The following is a 22,364-nucleotide window of genomic DNA, read 5'->3' as shown; positions in this document are numbered from 1 at the left end:
TAAAAAATAGCAGGCTTTACCCTTTTCTTACTCCGCTCACTCCCGTAATTGCTTATCGTTCATTCATCATTGATTTTTTTTCTTTATATATACTTCCTTAAGCTGCAATATTTTTCACTTTTCGCAAAACACATAACATTTTATTTTCAAAATATACAAGTATTGCAGCTTTATGTAAGAACATTTTGCTAAGCATAATGAAATAGAGGATTTAATAAATTTGAAAAATAATTATCTGTACTTGAAAGAAAAAAAAACTTAAGGAATTTAGATTGTGTAACTCAACTGGAAAAAAAAAGAGAAGTAATATTACTCGTTAACAAGACTTATTGAAGTTTAAACAGGGAACGGTTTTAGCGTTATTTATTAAGTTTATTGTTTTTAAAAATGTCAATATAATTATTAAGAGTGATATTAGGCAACAAACAAATCTCTCTCTCTCTCTCTGGCTGTCTTTCGCTACTTTTTATTGACAACAACTTGAGCGCATGTTTATAAAATAAATTTTTTATGACAATGGATAAATAGTCAATGGTCAATATTTAAAGCAAAAAAACTTAAAGAAAGATATAACGAATGAGTATTTAAATTTTCAATTGCTTTCAAACATATTGGAATTTCAAAACAAAATTCTTGTTAAGTTTACACATAAACCCGCCCTTTCAGCAAATTAAATTTTAACCAAGTTACCTTTCAGCCAACTACGCGAAGAAAAAGTTTTTCTTAAATTACCGCATTCTATGATAATAACATTTTTTCAAAACAAAACCATAGCTCTGTTAATAAAACCAAGTATTTAAACCATTTATTTGGTAATTTTTTTGTTAAAATGATAGCAGTTAACCGGATACTCTAGCTTTCAAAATTATAGCTCTTTTAACCTCACATTTAGTAAAAAATATAAAACTGAATAGTAAATTTTTCTGAACAAATGGTTTTTATACAGTGCTCTAAACTATGATGGTAAAATTATAAAATTTTACCACGTTTTTCGCATTTCAACTCATATTATAAAATCTAAATTTTTTATTACTTTACCGAAAACATTACTAAACCACTTCGTTAAAAAATACTGAGCTTTTTGGTTTTTCCCTATAGCCGGAAATAAAGTAAGTTTTACAATATTTTGGTAGTTTTGATTAAAATTTCTTTTCTAGCAAACATATCAACCAATCGCAGTATTTTTTTATTAACAATTAGTGATTTTTAAGTTAACAATCGAAATCGAAATTTTCTCTACAACTCATCATAAGAACAATCACGTGAAAAGAAAAAGAAGAAAAAAGGTGCGTAAAAGGCAATAATAAAATTGCAATTAATTTTCGAACATATTTGAATACCGGTATTAATTTCAAGATCAAAATTAGCCTTTACAGAGCGCAAAATTTCTAATTAGTATTTGCATTTCTGTGTTCTACAAAGCAGCCAGTACAGTATTTTTTTACACCAGATTTTGCAGATAACAATTTCCAAACTAATTATAGAATAGTCATTTTCATTTTCATCGCACTCTCTGTTCATTTTTCTGTAATCCTTTGTAATTTTATTTTATAACTGTTGTTGAACAGCCAACCCGAATTTGATCTCATGGTTACCAATGTTCAACTTTATATCCTTGTAATTTTGAATCTAAACCAAGAAATAAGAGAACTCCTGTACAAAAGTATCGGGAACGAATTGCCTTCGTGGAGAACTTTTTCATGGTGAGATAAACCACGAAAACCTCCCGTGATTAGCAAGACGAAGATGGGACTCTAATAATCCACGATGCGTCTATCACTTGGAATATTTTATGTCAGCCGGGTACGAAATTCGTATCAACCAGCAATTCTTAAGATTCAAATCCTCAAAACTCATTAGTTGGCTAGCGTTCCTTCCCCTGAGCCTCCACCGCTTATCCTTCGTAATTTGAAACTTCTAAATCTTATACTTTTTGTACAGCAAAGCAAAATGTAAAGTTAAAATAAACACCCAAAAATAGCGGAGGGGACTTCGCTCCTTAGGACTTTTTTATTCAGAGGGAAACGTATTATAGTAAATATTTCTTTCAGGATTCGGCTCAATAATTTAGTAGTTTTCCTGCCACTGTTTATGAATTTTTTCATATAAAAATTAAATAAAAATACAATATATTGATAATTTTTTGCAGAATATTTTTCTAATTAAAAAGATTAAATCCAGTTTAGAAGTATCTGAGTTAACTCCTCAAAGTAAATATACTAAAAAATAGACATTTAAGTGCATGATTTATAAAAGATCCAACATTTTACGCATTTGTGTCTAGTTGAATAGTACTAATTTTTGAAGTTGCGAAATAAGAAGACTTAACAATTTTATTACCATTAATTTTCTTCCTTTTTTTAATAATTTATTAACAGTGTCTAACTTGTGCTTGAAAAAAAATATTAAACATTTCTTTAATTAGTAAAACAAATTCTAACAAGAAATTTTAAAATAATCCTACTTAAAAGTTATTACTATAATGGGGAAAAAAATACTATGATGCTTCTTCAGAGTTTCATAACAGTTAAACTTCTGTTTGCGCATTTGTTTAAGAAATATAATGTGCTTACGTTGTAAAAAAATCAAGATATTCAAGAAATATCGCAGTGATGCATGAACACGAAGCTTATTACAAATTTATCAGATAAATTACTCAAATTTTTGAGGGTTCAAAGAATCTAATTTCTTGTTTTTTAATGTTCTTTTTTTACCTGCACAAAAATATATATGTGTTTATATTTGAAGCATTTAAAGAAACTTGATTAATTTGTATCATGGCGTACTATAAACGTACTATATTATCTCAATAGTTGTGAAAGACTCAAATAGTCGTTCACCATGATTTAAATAATTTACAAACTTTCGACTGCTTAGATAAAGAGATGGAAGATAAAGAAAAGAACGAAAAATGATGTTGTGTAGTCTGAACATTTTAGCCAATTTAATAAATGAAATACGGTTAGAAGTTTCCACCTTAACTCATAAAAATTAGGACATTAAAAAATTAAAATGTATGAATTACAAAAGATCTAACTTTTATTGCATTTGTGTCCAGATGAGAGAAAAATTTGATTTTACTAATTTATGAAATAAGAAGATTTAACAATTTCGTTACCGTTAATTTTTCGTTTATAGTTTTCTTTTTATATTTTAGCTTTCTTTATTAGTGCACGAACCACGAGATATAGCTAATTAAGTAAGCTACCGATTTATTATATCAATTGTTAAAATTAAGGAAGGTTGAAACTGATTTCTCGCTTTATAATGTTTTTTTTTCCTACAAACAAATATATCTGCTTATAATTTTAAAACACATGAATGAGAATGAATTTGATTTATTTGAATCATTTACAAACTCTTGACTGTTCAGATACAAGGGGTTTAAAAATCTAAAAAAGTGCAAAAAATTATGATGCTTAGTTGTACCCATAAATCATAAAAAGCGAAACTCTCTCCATTTTTAACAAGTTATATTACTAATCAAATAAGACTTTAATATTGAATCAAAAAATATTTTTAAAAAGTTAGAGTTTATTTATGTATTTATTTTTTATTTACTTTTACAATTTCCCATATCCGGTTGAAAGATTTTTGTTAGATGCATAAGAAATAGAATTTTGATCTGTAAAAGATTTTTACTGTGTATTGCTGTTCGCAATCTATGAAATATGAGAATTTTCCGTTTTTCTGTTATACATTTGCTTATTTATTTTTTTAGAAAAAATAAATAGTTCAATTAAAAGCTTATTGCAAACAATTGAAAACAAAATTGGTTTTATGAAAATGTTAAATAATAATAATCATCAGCAATATAAGGAAATAAATAAAAACTGAAATTTTAGTGAAGAAAAAAAAAAAAAATTGGAAAAGTGTAAAGTTCCTCAAGAACTCTGACCCCCAACAGGGTGGGATGCGAGAAGCGCATAACCGGACGTCGTTAACTTCTCAATTTACCATACACTAACAAAGAGAGGAAAAGCTCAAAATAAGATCCTGTATTTGTAAGTGTATTTGCACACAAATACACTTACAAACTCCTTTTTATTCCTGAAATTCTATTGCATAAAATTAATTGACCATTAAAATTCTTATGATTCTCTTTTTGATATAGACTTTACATTTAATATATACAGTAAAAAATCGCTAGTTCTTACCACGTACAAAAGTGCTTGCATTACAAACTACTAATTTTAGTGCAATAATTACCAATAATACAAATTATTATAATTTTATCGAAAACTATTTAAAACAGCACTAATTCGAGGAATTAATTATCATGATGGGTCGTGTAAAGAAGGGACAGTGAGTAAACTTTGTTTTTACGAAAATAATTCAAAATAATATTTTCATTTAATATCTGTCATAGTAGCGTAAAGATTAAAGTGTTAAAATTCTGAGTAGGAAACTAAACTCCTTTAATTTTCTATTAAGATATGTATACTGAACTGCTCTAAATTGATTTTATGGGGATATTTATTTGAGCTAAGTCAAATAAAGAATAAATAAATTAATGCGGCAAAAGAATTACGCAGCGTAAATTACTCAACGTTATGTTGAATTACAAGTTCTTCAAAATAAATATTCTACAAAAAATATGCATATCAAATAAATTTTTTTTTTTTTTACAAAATAAAGAGTAAAAATTTAACTTAACTATGTCGTATTTGTTAAACTTCTTTATTCTTACTATAATTGCGAAATTTATTATATTTAACTGTAAATAAACTAAGAATAAGTTACTAGATATCAGATATTATTTATATAAAATTTTATTGAAAGATTGGTTTGAACTGTTTTCTAAAAACAGAATCAATTCAAAAAAAGATTATTAAAGTAAAAAATTAAAAAAAAGTATGTGTTATTAAGAGAAAGAAATATACTATACAATTACAATTTTATTCGTTAATAAAATGATTAATGGAAGTTACAGAATACTATTTGTTTAATAACATGAGAGAATTGTAATTGCACTATTCCAATCACTGGATACCCATTAATCATTTTTTTTTCTTGGATAGATTTTTTTTAAGGTCGTCATTAATTACAGAAGGTGTCTAAATTAATTTTTGTCCTTTTGTCAGTCAATGGGCTAAATTGATTTTTAATTCCAGCCAATATACGTTTCGCAGAAAATTCTTTTCTTTCTTCAGTATTAATATTTATATAATAATTGCTGCCAAAAAGAAGAACAATAGTTGTGTATAAGTTAATTATAAAACGAATATAAAATTGCTTTAAGGTAATTTAATGTAACACTATTAAAATTACCCTCTGGTGAAAGTAAAAAGAAAAAGGTCAGTCTGTAAAACAATGAATTCCAAGAATTTCAAAAATTATCTTCTTTATTTTTAATTATATCATTTCGAGATGCTTTTTGATTTTCGAGATGCTATCATGATTTTTTTCATGACTCTTAGAATTCTTTACTTAAGATAATAGTGTTGAAGTTAATCTAATCGATTAAATTGGTCTAATCGAAAAGTGCGAACGCATGAGAACCTAGAATAATAGCATTAACACTGACCATTCCTGAAAATTCTTTTTATATGAAGTTGGAAAAATAAACTGCATTGTTAAATTAACGTGAAACGAGCAGATATTAATAAATTTCCTTCTCTGTCAGAAAACTGAATAAATTTCCTTCTCTGTCAGAAAACTGAAAAGGTCACTGATACCGCCACTGTTTTGGGGTTTTCAACTTAACGTTACATTTTATCAAACACTGTTTGATTTAGAAACTTCAAATTACGTTAATATGTAGGAAATTGAACGGAGATTACAATGGAATTAAAAAATAATTCTAAAATTAAGTCAAGATTATTTTTACTCTTATACTTGTTAGAAAAATAACATGCGGGCCGCTCTGTGACCGCAAGAATTCAGCTGCGGAAGTTAAATTTGGTATGCTGAAAGAGCCAAATTTGTTTTTAACCGTAACATAGAGTCTTTATTTCCTTTTAGAAACTCTTATTTGTTTGAAAGTTATTACAATTTAAAAGTTTTTTTTTCATTTTTTCTTTAACTAATAATTATTTATTGATTGTTGTGGAAAAAGTTTTCATTTACGCGATTTTCATAATATCCCTCTTGACTTAATATTAAAAATAATGAAAATAAAGAAAAAAATATTATATAGAAAAAGGCTAGGTGTTGCCAAATATAAAACTTCGACATTTTATACCGACATTTGAAAATATGTGTAGAATAAAGAGAAATAAGAATTGTTTCTTATATGATCGGTTAACAAGAAAAAATTACTTCTAATTTATAAATTCTTTTCATTGTGTCGCACACTCTGCCTTTCTAAAATGTAATTTTTTTAAGCGCAGTTATTTATCATTCAAATCCAGCTATCCTTTTTATTTTGTCAAAATTAACAAGTTAATATAATGAACTTAAATAAAAGTATAATAATTTTACATTAAGCAAATAATTTTTAATCGACTTTTCAGGAAAAAAAAAACTTTTAAGAACATTGTTAAGAACAGTTTGTGCCAAATGCCTCTAGTTCTGAGAGAATAAAAAAACGAATTTGCGCGCGGGCATAAACTGCTTTTTCCATAGAACATCTTCAATGCGTAATAACTCTCGGCGAGACCGTTTTTCCTTCTTCTTCATTTGTCAAAACTTAGGAATCCTTAAAATGCAACTGCTGGCAATCCAATCGTAATTTTTACTTAAAAAAGTGGAAGAAAATAATTTGTACTTGATCTTCAATTATTTCAAACTTGATGAATGAGATTCAACTACAGGGATTATCGAGCGTAGCGAACAGGTGACGGTGCCTCCATGTAGAAAACAAGGATACATAAAAATAAATTGTGTCGAACAACTATTATCAGTAAGCGTATGATTAATATTTAAAATTGTCTCTAAAAAAGGACTGTAGAAGCTGATCAATTGATAAAAATTTATCTGCTGCAGTCAAGGTATAAACTATCGTCACTATCTGAAAAACATTTAATATATTTAAATATTAGCATGTTTACGAATTATGACCTGTTTTTGAATTTTTTTTAAATTAACGTCAAACTTTAACCGGATTTCAATAAATTAGTTCAAAAAGAACTGCATTCTTTAAAAAGGAGGTATGAAAATGATTCATTGGATTCGTTTTGTACTATGAAAATTGCCAAGTCGATTCGGCAGCATGAAATACTATTTCATTTTTCACCAGTTTATGGTTAAAAGAGCTCCACTTAGTTCTAATTACATAATCATTCAATTTCGTCTAAATAGTTATGCCTTTTCTGAAATATTGATTTGCAAATTTACCGTAAATTTAAAACTATACCTACAGTTTAATGGGACAAACAGATAAAATTTCGGTTCTCTTACCGTTATTTTAATATTTCAGCCATATTTCTGTTATTAGTTCCTAAGATTTAAAACATAGCACAATTTTAAAATTTGTTAACCCAAAACCCCTTGTGAGAAAAAAACAATGTTTTTAATTCATGTATAGGAAACATTTTGCAAATGACATTTGAAAATGATTAAATGTATGTTTATTATTTTGTATTGTTATGTTTCTTTAATTTTTCTACAACTAGGGAACATTACTGGAAAATGAGTAATTTTTCACACAATGCATTTTTATTTAAATCTTATATCGACTTCGTAGAAGAAAAAATCGGTGACTTTTTTTCAATCCTGCTGTAACTTTTGTATTTTTTCCAGCTTTAAATACTATGCTATTTTTATTAACACTTGAATTGAAGTATGTGACGAATGTAGTGTAAAGAAAGATTGAAACAGAGAAATTTAATGTTTAATTTTGTCTAATTTGCTATTTAAAGAATTTAGTTTCAAAATAAAACTCAATAACGCAATTATGGTTTTAAATAACTACTCCGCTATTTAATTGGTTAAGGCAATATGCAGTAGAACATTTTTTTATTTATGTCACATTTTATGCTAGAATAAATAGTGCAGACCCTTGCCACACATGAATGATAAATTTGCTTGACTATAGTAAGCAGAAGGGAGAGGGGGGGGGGATATTGTCGCCGCAGTCTCCTCAATTGGTTATGCCTGGACAAAAGCCGTACCGACTGTGATTCTGTGTAAATTGGCGAAATTCTATCAAAGTTAAAAGAAAGGCAACCCTACAAGACCCTACACTTTATATTTTCTGCCATCTATCCGCAGGACTCAGAAATACGTCTAGAGTAAAAAATAAAAAACAGCGCCATCTATGTATTGCATTCAAAACAGTTTTTTTTCCTTAATGTATATAAACTATTTTAAAAATAAATTAATGCTGCATGAAAAAATATTTTTGTAATGCAAATAAAAAATAAATATAATTAACGTTTTGAAAGTATAATTTTAATTTTTATTTATATTCTGTATTATAAGTTTTTAAAAAAAATTATTTGCTTAATATTTTGAAGTTTAATTAATAAAAATATCCAAATGTATTTTTATTACTTAAAAACGTATATTTAAGAATAAAATTTCCTAAACAATTATTATTTTCAAGTATTGCTTAAAAGTTTAGGGGAAAAAAAGTTATTTACTTTATTAGACTAGACATTTGCTATAAACAGTCAGAAAATTTAAACACGATTTTTTTAAAATTCAAAATTCTTAAGACCATTTAAACTATTTTGAATCCAGTTTTTAAGAAGTAAGTGATTAAACTAAGATATTAAATTTGAAATGAACATTAAAATAAAAATAAAATAAAAAACAATTTATATAAATAAAACGTTTACTATTATAAATGGTATACATTCATTATTACAAAACACTTAAATTGTAATAAAAGTTAGTAAATTAATGTAATAAAAAAGCCCATCTCATTAAAAATCCTTGCTCTAAATTCAAGATATTTATAATTTCTAGGAGGATTTAAGCAATTTACAATATTTTTTTATTCATTTATTTTCTATAAAATGGATTTTTTTATTTACATGAATTTTAAACTTACCTATTCATTTTTGTTTTAGAGAAGGTTTAAAAAAGGAGTCATAGTCAGGAAAAAATTTATGTTAATTTCATTTGGGGCTTACAGTAATAATTTTCAAGCGACCAAAACATAAACAATGGGAAAAGTTTTCATATCGCTTCTTCCTAAAATGACAAAAAATAGACAATGACGGACCTTTAGCCTTTTACTGCTATCATATAAATTATACTAGATTTTTTTTTTTTTACCATGAATTACAAAAATGATGGATTTTTTATTGAATCCTTTAACGTTAAAAATAAATGTATCGCTTATTCAATAAAAAAATAATAATAAGTCTTCAATAAGAAAAAGTCTTCAATAAGTATTCAATTCAATAAGTCTTTCTTAAGTACATGTTTGATACAATAAATTTAACAAAATTTTATAATAAACAATCGAAAAAATAAAAACTTTTTCTCAATGAACAAAGGAATTGTTCTAGTTAAAAGTATTAATATTTATTCTTATTTTTAAGGGAATATGTATTAAATTTTTCTAGAAAGAAAGAATATATTATATTTCGAGTTAAAAATTATACTTCAGAAAATGATTTCAAAAAGAAAAAATAAATAATTATATATATTTATTTAAAAATTTTAATAAAATTTAAAATGATTATTTTTTAATAAAATTATTTTTTTAAAAAATATAATAGGTAATACCACATAAAGTATATTTAGATTATAGTAAAATAATAAAATTCAAGTTTTTAATATTCTATGTAAAAAATTAGCAGTTTTCAAAGAATAATAAAAGTTGTTTTTTTCCTCTCAAAAATACGGTTAACGTTTTATGGATTTTTTCCATTCTCTCCTGATTTTTTTCAAATTTTTGAGTTAAAAGCACATTTTTTACCAACTCTGCATCTATTCATTATTAATCTATTGTAACATTACACTTAATTAACGGTATACAATAAAGGTCCTGTAACTAATTAAGTGTAAGAGGCCAAACAACGGTATACAATAAAGGTCCAGTAACTAATTAAGTGTAAGAGGCCAAACAACGGTTTTATTTTTCGGGCCTGTATAGGTGAAGAGTTATTCCGCCTCTTCCTGAAATGCCTCAAAACAAACGATAAAGGACCCTATTGTACTTGCCTTTTGCCGTTACCCTACCTAGAATGCCAGCTTACGGCCTTACGTTTGCCGTGAGGTGTGTGCTTACTGGGTAGGCAAGAGGGAGGTCAAAACTTTGGATCTCTAGATGTTTATTACAACTTCTATATGTATTTCAAATAGAAACTTTGACTTTCTTAATGTTGATTACACTTTCTAGATATTTCAACACCACCGAAACTTTAGATCTTTTGATGTTGATTATAGTTTCTTATTATTTCAACATTCATAAGGAATTATTAAAGACAATTGAAATATTTTGGCGTCAAACATAAAACTCGATTATCCAAACATAATTTCATGGAGAAATATTTTTCTTATTTTTTAATTTACTAATGGTGATAAAAGTTTTTAAATGAAGATATGTTAATTTTTAGACTAGTTAAACCTACACAATTTTAAATGATTAAATCCAAATTTGAAAAGAATCGGTTAAATAGTTTCTCAGAAATAGAGATTAATGAATTCAACTTTGTGATTAACAATAAAGGACAGCACTCCTGCTTAAACTATAAAGTATAAGGAAACTAGAAAGTATAAGGATTATGCTTTCCAGATTGCGGCTACTTCCCACCTATTTGAGGGTTAAGAATCCAAATACGTTTGTAAGAAGGTATGTACTTTATTAACGTCACACAAGAGTTTCACAATGGGCTATAGATATTTAAATTTGTCTTATGTATAGTAATTTTGTATTATATGTGATCAAGTTGTTGTTTCTCTGTCAACCTATAATGAAAATAACTTATTTTCTGCGTAATTTACCTCGCCTTAACTTTCTACATAAGAACATTGGGAAATGAAAAAAGCAGAATTATTTTATCAAAAGTATCCTTAAATAAAATTTGTTAAACAAATAAGAAAAACTATTTAAAAGTATGAAATTTTTTTAATGGAAATAGAAATTAATTTTAATCAAAATAATTGTTAAAGGGAATAAAAATGATGATCATTCCGTAAAGCAAGTTTAAATGCATGCCTGCAAACTACTACGTTTTCTGCGAAATATTTGATAGAGTAGTAGACATTTAATAACCAAAGCTTCCAAAATGGTTGGTAATTTTCCTAACAAATTAAAGGCTCGTACTAAGTGGCGTTGTGTATGAACTTTTAAATCATTTATATGTAGTGGTCTGAAAAATAAGGTATAGTTTAAGAAAAATATAATGAATTAAAGCATAAACTTAGCTATCACTTGAAAATGTTTTTTTACAAAACGCTTAAGAAGTTGGCAGCCCTGTAAACGTAAAGAAAACTTATTTCGTATTTTGAAGAGAAGGATCATTTACATGTTAAAATCACTTACCGCTGCCAAATCATAATGAAGAATTGTGGTTAGATAAGTTGGTAACTCTGTCATCAACATGAGATAGCCGAAGCTATGTCCTATCATAGCAAAGGTAAAAGCCCATACAGGTGCGGACATTATTATTTCTTTCCAAGGGATTGGGATTTTCTAGAATATTAAAATTTAATAATTACATAGTTTCCAGCTTAGTGCGGTTATTTGGAAATATTCCACAAATTCATAATTAAATTTAAAAAAATCAGAGAGAGAAGAACGTCGACGGGGAAAATTTTTTTTGCTGGAAAAATCTGAAAATGAGTTTTTAAGAAAATGAGCATATTTATAATAGTGTTATTAAATTGCCGTTGTACGAATTTAAATATTTTTTCAAAAATCACTTAATCGTTTACGATTCTGAGTACGAAGAGATTCTTGAAAAGATACGTATGATCCCTCCTGATCCCGTAGGCTGAAGTTTTACCCCATATTGATTATGTTTAGTGTCTGAAAAAGCCTGTACGAAAGTTTACTCTTTGTGAAATTTGGATTAAAACAATTATTTGGATTTAGATTGAAATAGTTGTTAAATTTGGGTTTAATATTGAGTTTCTGAGCTGTGTCCATTTTCTAAAAATCGCATTTGAAGCTGTATTCAGAATAAAAATGGCTCACCGATGGTTTACTTCAAAGGATAAGTGTCTAAAAAGGAAATTTTGTAAATATATGTTTGAATTATTGATTTGAAACAGTGAGTAAAACTTGATTTTGAAACTTTAAAAACCAAATTTTTTGTCGCGAGCAAAAATAATAAATAAACTAACAACCCCCTCCCTCTGAATAATTTTTGATCTTATGATCGGATCTTCACTTACTAGGTCTCATTCTTAATGGTTCGAGGGAGTAACCTCAAACATTTTTTGAGGTCACTTAAGACTTTGTGATGTTCTAGAAATCTAATTTTTGCCCTTTCTAGTGATTTTACTTTTGAGTGACGATAAGCGTCACAATATCTTTAGCTTTCTAGCATAAGCACTTTTGAAAATTTATGTTTAAATATACATATTATAAACACTAAAACCTTTTCTGATGGTTCATCTTGGTTTTGTTCAATATAAAGTAACTCTTCTTTGGATATACTTGGATGTATACCTGGCGTTTCATACATAAAGAGAAACCAACACATGCACCATGCAACACCAATTCCCCCTGAAATACAAAATAAGTTTGTAATTATTTTAATAAGGTAACTTCTATCAGAGTTTATCAGTATTTTTATATGCTTACCAAACAAATAAAAAACAGACGGCCATCCGCCAAACGTATCTAAGCTGCATAGCAATCCTGAAAGTGTCATCGCTATAACTTCACCAGCCATGACTCCTGAGAAAATAATTGTTGAAACTCGACTACGTTCCATTTTTGGCGACCACTTGCTTATGGCGATTTGAATTGAAGGTGCTGTTACACCCTGTAAAGAACAAGGAAACTTAGTTCAGGTCTCAGATAGTTAAGTAAATATTTGGAAACTTGTTTGTTTACTTTAAGTCTCTCTTATTATTGCTTGTTTATAAAAAATTGAGGAGAAATTCCTTCGTTTTTTTATTATTTTATGACGCCCGTTGTGAGTACTCATCGATTTAAAGTAAGTTTCAAGCCGAAAATGGGGATAGATCCCCTGTAATTTGTAAAACATGGTACTATACACAAATTTTAACTAAAATTTTATTTCCACAATTTTATTTTTCAAAGGCTTAGGCCCGGAGACACTGAGATAAGCTACAAAAATATTTTAAAACAAAAAACAGTTGCAGAAAATTTCTAGTTGAATTTGCATGAAGGTTTCTAGTTTTAGCTTTACTTTAATTTTAAATGGTGATATAGCGTCATATTAGGCCTAAAAATATTTATATATATTTGTTTTACGTGATTCTCAAATCGAGCTGCAATTAATAATAACCGTTGGCAACATCTATTAAAGAGGGCATCGGAGTCCAAATGGTTAATTTTACTCTGAATTTAGGGTTTCAGCTTAAAAGTTTTGACCTCCTAGAATCGAATTACATTTCCTTTTCATCCTTGATGCAGATGGGATGCCGACGTCTTTCTTATATATTTTTTCTGACTCTCTAATAACAAGTAAAATATATTTTGATATTTTTGTAATAATAATAAAAGTTAGTTAATAAGTTATTAAAATATCTGATATATATTATCGCAATTATATTTGTATTAATATATAAAATCTAAACAAAAGTAGTGTGAAATTTCCCCCCATCCATTTTCGAAAAATTATGAATAATTTATTTTATAATCTATATATATATTTCTCTTACACGGCGACAAAAAGCCTCATTATAACTCCCCGAATGGCAACGCTAAAAAATCGACCAATGATTGCCGCTAAAAATGTCACATGCCAAATCTAGCTGAGGAGGCTCATCATATAGCGCTTTTAAAAACGGAAACTGAAATAACCAGAGAGAGCATTCTCACCAAATGTGGTCTCTTTCGATATTCACCCTATCAGCTGCGGCAATCTCATACTATTAAGCTAGGCAGAAGTGAGTAGTCTTTGTCGATACATCTATGTCTTAGTATTTTGTCGAAAGAGCTTTTTTTACGAATTTATTATACGTTTTTTGATTTATATCACGAATTTATTTGTTTTATTATTGTTATTAGTTATTCATTGAAAAAAGAGTCTCAGTCGTGCTGTTACGCTTTAAGATTTTATAGTATAGCACATTTCTAATAGGTTTAACGAATTACATCCCATTTATTTGAATTCAAATTTAGTTTAATCACTTAGTTTTTACTAAAAAGATGTAATTTTTCTAAAAAAAAGTTGTTATAAGGATTTGAATTATTGTTTTGAATTCTTAGAATTTTATGCATTTGCAATGTACCTAAGTTAGAAGCGAGCTTGGTTTACGAAGCAAACCATATAAGATTGCGTAGCAATTTTCGGGGGTTGGCGAGCGTTAGCGAGCACGGGGAGCAGCCCACTAGTTTAAATAAATTTCAAAGAGGAATAACTGTTTCTCTTAGCACTAATCTCTTAGCACAAATTTGAAGAATTATTATTTGGAAGTGTACTTGGACGATTATACCTCTAACTCAAGAAATAGGCTAAGGTGTTTCATGCAGTATTTCAGAAACTATGGATTATAAAAATCATTCAAATTTAGTATAAGTCAAAGAAATTAATTTTGCAACTTCTTTAGATGTAGAAATTAAATTTTGCGCAAAATGCAGATGGGTAAGGATCGAAAATTTAATGATAAGTATGTTTACGTCAGCAAAACCTTGAAGCACTCGAACACAAATAAAAGCAGTTGTACCCCAACTGACAGCTAACGGAGTTAACAAGGAAAATATTGATGTTGCCAGCACACCGCCGCCAAACACCCATTTAGCGCCAAACTTTTCAGCCAGAATGCCACCTGGTAACTGAGTAACAACGTATCCATGATAATATGCACCTAGAATGACACCTTGAGTTCTAGAATTCCAGTTGTATTTGTCTCCCTGGAAAGAAAATGTATTCTTGTTTTTAATAATGCAACAAAATATCTACTGCCAAGACAATATAAATTGTGATCAAGTTATTAATTAGCAAGTAATGAATGTACTTTCTTCTGCTGTGGACTGATTGTAAAGACACAGTTCTTGTAGAACAAAGAACTCAAGCATTACTGACTTAGGTCAATTAGCGGGGTGGGTGACTACTTTGATCAGCCTGACTAGGTACCGAAAGTGAGCGGCATAAGTCCTCGTTAAACTGTTTTACCTTAAAGTATATTTTGCACACAGGTCTTCGGGGTACCATAGCGAGGAAGCCATTCCCCCTGCAAAGCTTCAAAAGTATGTTTTCGGATCATCCTCAGGGAGGCTTGCCAGACCGCCTGCGATAGCCTATTGTGCAGCATTGTGCATTGACTATATTGACGACTAGACGAATTTTATTTCCGTCTTGTGCGACGTAAAAAAGTATCTGCGTTAGTTAGTAGGAAGTTCATTAGCAGTCGTAATCCCAAAATTGGGTCGACTGTTCAACGACGGTTTCTAAATTGAATAAAATGGACAAAACATTGAGAGAAATAAAGTGTTTGGCCACCAACACGTTGAGATGGAGAGTCGTGAAAATGCACTATGCTCCATACGAAACTATGAGGTATAAGAAGAATACGAAAAGAAAGAAGAAGAAAAAATAAATGTATTCCTTATATATATATATATATATATATATATATATATATATATATATATATATATATATATATATATATATATATATATATATATATATATATATATATATATATATATATATATATATATAATAGTTCAAAATGAAGATAAAACAAAGAAAAATTATAGAAATATGAAAAAAGGTGGGGAAATAATAAGTAAAAAAATAATAAACAACAGTTTAAAAAAAAGAAGAAAGAATGAAATTTTATTTAAAAAAACCGGAAAAAAAAGATATAATCTTTTCATCAGCCCACACGATTATATCCGCAAAACAGAGTGCTTTCTGATATTGTATCAATATAGCCAAAGCATATTTATGTATTGTTTTCTTACTGTGTAGGCGAGGACTTCATCCGTGGAACGAATTTCAATAAGATTTGGGCATTCTGAAACCGACTTATCATTTATTGTTGGAGCATAGAGCTAACATAAGCACAGCGAATAAATATTTTCAAGAGATAGTTTATTAATTGTAATTCTTGGTTTAATAATTCGATTTAGTAGATTTTAATCCACCACTATTTCTAAACAATGCGTAGACTTATATAATTCACCACTTTATAGTACTTTTTAAATGCATTGCATTTTTAAAAGCAAGCAAATATTGTCAATAGTGATGTGCCAATCGATTCATTTAAATGAATCGATTCTTTAGAATCAATTCACTAAAATGAACGGTTATATGAATCGATTCTTTGATTCTTTTTTTAATGGTCGTTATAATGGAAGAGTCTTTATAAAAGGTGGTCGTACAAATTAGTTTAGACTATTTTAGTATTTGAATTAGTTGATCTAAGTCAGGGGCTCTCAATATTTTTCTGCCATGGAACTCTAAATAATTAACATTCTTTCGGGGGAACACCTGATAAAAGTACTATCTCGTGTAGCCGCTGTAACCTTTCCACGGAACCATAGGGCTTTACGGAACACCAATTGGGGACTATTAATTTAGATCTTAGGCTCTAGGGTGCAGAAGCAGAATATTCCAGTTAAGCGGTCAGCCGAATGTGGCTAAAAAAAGTACCAATTAGAGAAACCCTTGCAATTCTTGGCGGAACTCTAGGGTTCCATGGAACACCATTTGGGAACCACTCTTTTAGATCCTATACTCTAGGGGTCAGAAGTTGAATGTTCTACTTGGGTGGCTATAAAAGTACTATCTCGTGTAACCGCTGTAACTTTTCCACGGAACCATTGAGCTTTCCGGAACACCAATTGGGGACCATCAATTTAGATCTTAGGCTCTAGGGTGCAGAAGCAGAATATTCCAGTTAAGCGGTCAGCCGAATGTGGCTAAAAAAAGTACCAATTAGAGAAACCCTTGCAATTCTTGGCGGAACTCTAGGGTTCCATGGAACACCATTTGGGAACCACTCTTTTAGATCCTATACTCTAGGGGTCAGAAGTTGAATGTTCTACTTGGGTGGCTATAAAAGTACTATCTCGTGTAACCGCTGTAACTTTTCCACGGAACCATTGAGCTTTCCGGAACACCAATTGGGGACCATCAATTTAGATCTTAGGCTCTAGGGTGCAGAAGCAGAATATTCCAGTTAAGCGGTCAGCCGAATGTGGCTAAAAAAAGTACCAATTAGAGAAACCCTTGCAATTCTTGGCGGAACTCTAGGGTTCCATGGAACACCATTTGGGAACCACTCTTTTAGATCCTATACTCTAGGGGTCAGAAGTTGAATGTTCTACTTGGGTGGCTATAAAAGTACTATCTCGTGTAACCGCTGTAACTTTTCCACGGAACCATTGAGCTTTCCGGAACACCAATTGGGGACCATCAATTTAGATCTTGGGCTCTAGAGTGCAGAAGCAGAATATTCCAGTTAAGTGGTCAGCCGAATGTTGCTAAAAAAAGTACCAATTAGCGAAACCCTTGCAATTCTTGGCGGAACTCTAGGGTTCCATGGAACACCATTTGGGAACCACTCTTTTAGATCCTATACTCTAGGGGTCAGAAGTTGAATGTTCTACTTGGGTGGCTATAAAAGTACTATCTCGTGTAACCGCTGTAACTTTTCCACGGAACCATAGGGCTACCCGGAGCACCAATTGGGAACCATTAATCTAGATCTTGGGGTCTAGGGTTCAAAAGCAGAATGTTCCACTTGGGTGGTCCAGTTGAATGTGGCTATAAAAAGTACTAACTAGTGGAACCCCTGTAATTTTAAACGGAACCCAAGGGTTCCGCGAAACACCATTTAGGAACTGCTAATCTAGGCGGCAGAATGCTAATAATTTTTTTAGAATTTTAATATTTTTCTTTTTTTTCTAATATTTGTTTGATTCATCAATTTTATTAAAAAATAATAATTTTTTTAAAAAAAATTGTTAATATAAAGACCAATAATGAATAATAAAGATATTCGTAAAAAAATAAAATGTTAAATTCACTTATAATAATGAAAAAAATTCAAATTGTATAACGTGAAATAAAATAAAAAAATAGTTCAATTGCGTTTTAAAACTTAAAAAATTAAAACTTGAAAAAGTGAGAGGATATGCATTGATATTCAATAAGTTTGTCTAAAAGTATTCCTAACAAAAAAAAAAAAGAAAAGGGGAAAAAAAAGAAAATATATAAAATAATTAAAAATATCCCTCCCCCCAGCAGTAAAAGAATATTTACTCTAAATACTCACATTTTTCGCAATAAACAGTTTTTCAATCATTAAAAAAATAATTTTTTTTTTATATCTTTTCTTAAAAAAAAAAAAAAATAAAAAAAAAAAAAATAAAAAAATAAAAAAAAAAAACCTGTCTTTTTTTCTGAAAATTTTTAGTTGCTTGCCCCTTTTCATAACCCCCATCTCTCTGAAGGCATCTTTTAATTTTAGAAAAAAAGATAATAGCGAAAAGAATCGATTCGTTTCTCAAAACAGTTTCTTTAATGTTAAAAGATATAAAATCATTTAAACAGTTCAGTGAATCGAATGCAATGTTAAAGTATAGGAAAACGACTCAAAAGAACTGATTGGAAATCCAAATCAACTCTTTGAGCCGATATCAATGTTAAGAGATACGAAACGACTCAAATGGATCGTTTAGAAGTTCAATTCAACTCTTTGAGCCGATTTCAATGTTAAGGGATAGGAAACAGTTCAAAAGAATCGATCCATTTGGCTTTATGATTCTTTTAATGCTAAGAGATAGGCAAACAGTCATTGAGTCGTTTATTCGACTCTTGATTCTTTTTCTCGCATTCGGCTCATTTTTAACCAATCAGAGAGCTGGAGAAGACAGCTTTTCTGTTGTTGTTACCATTTTTAAATTGTTGTTTATCAATAGAATTTATTAATTTCGTAGATGAAAAGAAAAAAGAGAGAGTGATGCATACAGTACGTATTGCATTAATAGCATTTTCAATTCCCTTCATCCTTCAAGTGAGTCCATTTTATTAATCACCTCCGGAAACCGGTTGTGCGCTAACGTTGACATCGGGGTCATTCTCATCGGATGCGATTTTTCCGCTTGCGAAAACTCTCACACATACGAGTACTTTATTGGCTAGTTGTTCGCATGTAAATATTTTCAACCAATCAGATTGTCATTCACATGATACTCGAGTGAGAATGGATCTGTGTCTATTCGACTGAGATAGGATTTTATCAAGCTCCAATTGTATAAACGAAATGCTGTATCAAATGCATATGCGGATGTTTAGTAAGTATAAATAAGCTTATAAAGTGTAGAGTAAGCTTATAAAGTGTAGAGTACAAAATATTGTAAAAAAAAAAAAAAAGAATCGATTCTTTTTCAAAAACGAACTTGATGAATCGATTCACAAAAAAGAGTTGATTGAAATATCGATTCGTTCGTTTTTCGCACATCACTAATTGTCAACTATTAGCAAAATTTACTTTGTAGTTATTTACCGTTTTTTAAATTATTTTGGCGTGTCCGGCGCAGTTGGCATCTCTGTAATAACATAACTAACACTAACATAACGTTAACTTGCGAACTTGTTTGCTCCAATATTGCTTGATAGGTCAGCTCTGATAGTATAGGAGCCTTAGGTATACTATAGCCTACGTCACAGATCGTGTTATTCCTACTAAATTTAACTATACTAGAATGCAAAGTTTCTTGACAATGACGTCACGGCTGGCGGAGGAAGAAGGAGAAATAAGTTCAGCCGTAGGGTTGTAAGGAGCAGGATCGAAATGACCTCCCACTCTTCTAGCTTCCAATTTGGCACAATAATCGGATTAAGCATTTTGTTTGGCACTTTAATTATCAGAAACACTTATAATAAATTTAAAGATTCATTTTACGTAATCATAATTAAGTAATCTAGTATAATAAATATATGTAAACTTTATATTCTGAAATTTTATAAATTAAAAAATATAGAATTTTAATATATTCGATTTATGAGTTTGTTATTTTAATTTTTACATAATTTTATGTATTTAAAAATTTAATTTTTAACAAATTATTTTAAAACAATACTCAAATGTTTGAATAAATAAATCTGATATTATTGTGTAATTTTTTTTTCAATTGATCAATATTTTTCTCAACCTAAATATCAGGGTGTCAATGATTTAAATAAATTGATTTAAAAAAAAATGATTTATATCACTTTTAAAAAAATCTCGATTTCAAGTATTTTTAAATAAAATCACAATTTCAATTATTTATTTTAAAAAAATCATTTTTTTAAATATTTATTTAAACTCCCAACAGTCAATCATTTTCTTCAGCCTTTCAACAGTATTTTTACACCACAACCTTTCTTTATATTTACATTAGAATATTCTATTCTTATTTGACCATTTCATTTTTGTATACTCAGTCTCTTAAATTTCCCCTTTACATTGTTACTGTTCTATTACACTTTAGAAAAGTATATTTAATTTTTTTAAAGCTAAATAGTACCTATTTTTACTTTCAAATGTGTCCACTTGAAACAAAATATACTTAAAGGAATTATTTTTTTCGATAGTTTTTTTTTACAGATTAATACTATTAAAAACAAGTTATTTACTAGCTCTTTTTATTGTGTTTTTAGTTGTTAAACTTAGTAGTTAGTTGTTTAGCTTAGTAGGTATTAAGGATGACACACTGCAAGATTTATTCCTTAAAAATAAAAAATTAATTCATGTATCATTTATGATGACATACACACAACTTCATCAGTACTGGTGTCTCCTTCGGAAGCAGTCTCAGTTGATTCCGGATCAACATTAATAACCAAACTTTCAACGGTAAAATCGCTGGGATTCCCTTCTCGCAATTTATGAAATACATTCATAACAATTGTCTTTTCAGAGCTTTTCAAAGCGCTGCCTTTCTTGTGGATTTGAAAGACGTAGTTCAACTTAGGAGTAGATTCCATTATTTTAAAAATAACGAAATTAACGAATAGGTAGAATAATAACGATATATTAGCTTTTAAAAAAGCTGGTTTCTCAAACGATAAAAAATAAACTACAGCACAACAAAAGATTGAAGATAATATGCAATAAAGCGCGCGCGAAATTACACGCCAAAAGCTCTCCCTAAAAGTGCTTTGGCTGGATCTGTAGATCGTGAGCTCTCATTGGCTAACGCCTTCAATTCTAAATAAAGATACCATTCCGCGATGCGCCGCTCGTAAATTTGAAAATATATAAAATTTTGAGAAAATTATAGCAAATTAACGTTATATATGTGTGGGTTAAGATAACTTATCATATTTCTATTGTGAAATGCGTAATTTACCTCGAAATACAGACATCGCGCTGGAAACTATTTTCTTCGTTTGCCCTCAGCATATTTCTCCATTGTCAAGAAACATTGCAGTTTAGTATAGTAAACAGAATTTTCTGCGAACCTGATTTCTAGCAACAAGTAAAAGCATCAAACGAAGTGTCTTGTTTATAAGTCGCTACTCGCCAGGTTGGAATTGTAGTAGTCTAGTTCCTTTGGAAATAATTTATATTGTTGTTTTACCGAAGTTTATGAATTTAGTAAACATATTTAAAACTCAGTTTAATAATTAAACTAAAAGGTAAATGTTATTCCTAGTAAGTGGAAGTAGTTGTGCTTTTTTTCATATTATACCCAATTAATTAAATTCGTTGGAATTTCAAAATTAATTATATTACATATAGTTTTTAATTTAAGGTGGTAGATTTTTAATCATATAAATATACATATATGCAATGAGTGGGTACGTTTAAATTGATAATTATAAAGGAATGACGTATGAGTTGATATATATGTAACTGCTACTTTTGAAAAATCAAATTAATTTTTGTACAGTTTTACGACTTTATTGCAGTGTTGAGAAACGGTGCAGGAAAACATTAAGTGATTTATTTAAATAGATATTTACAATATAAAATATGTTTAGATTCACTAACTTACTGCAACATTAATCTTTATTTTTTAATAAACAACTACATATATTTAAATGCTGCTTCAAATAAAAGTAATTATAAAGAAGTATTTTTCATTAAATAATTCTTACCGATTATTCATCATTTAAATTGAAATATTTATGCTCCTTATGAGTGAAATAGTATTTATTTGTGTTTGGTTTTTTCAAAGTATTTATTTCTATTTGCTTTTTTATCCAATTGTATTGTACAGTAAACACACGATTTTATCATTCTCCAGAAAAATATAATCTAACTTCTACCTTAAATTAAATTTTTTTCTTTTCGATTAGACATAACGTAGAAAAATTAATATCGAAAAAAAAGCCGTACTTAGATTTTTATACAGCTGTAACCTATACAAGCCTGCC

The 22,364-nt window shown here is 29.0% G+C and overlaps 1 protein-coding gene across 1 annotated transcript in view; it reads right to left on the bottom strand.

Annotated features, from left to right (window-relative positions):
• Positions 1–20,969, bottom strand: part of LOC147810656 (putative inorganic phosphate cotransporter) — a 34,522-nt gene extending 13,553 nt beyond the window's left edge. The window contains exons 1-5 of the mRNA XM_087160454.1: positions 20,760–20,969; positions 14,660–14,893; positions 12,650–12,833; positions 12,444–12,571; positions 11,384–11,533 (exon numbers count right to left, since the gene is read on the bottom strand). Of these exons, the coding sequence (XP_087016580.1) occupies positions 11,384–11,533; positions 12,444–12,571; positions 12,650–12,833; positions 14,660–14,893; positions 20,760–20,969 (906 nt within the window). The remainder of the gene's footprint in view (positions 1–11,383; positions 11,534–12,443; positions 12,572–12,649; positions 12,834–14,659; positions 14,894–20,759) is intronic.
• Positions 20,970–22,364: the final 1,395 nt, after the last annotated feature.

This window comes from Parasteatoda tepidariorum, chromosome 4 (genome assembly GCF_982258835.1).
Source record: "Parasteatoda tepidariorum strain Cologne lab strain chromosome 4, Ptep-v5.0, whole genome shotgun sequence".
Taxonomy (NCBI): Eukaryota; Metazoa; Arthropoda; class Arachnida; order Araneae; family Theridiidae; genus Parasteatoda; species Parasteatoda tepidariorum.
Note: the sequence above shows the minus strand (reverse complement) of the source record. Positions and strands in the feature narration are given on the sequence as shown.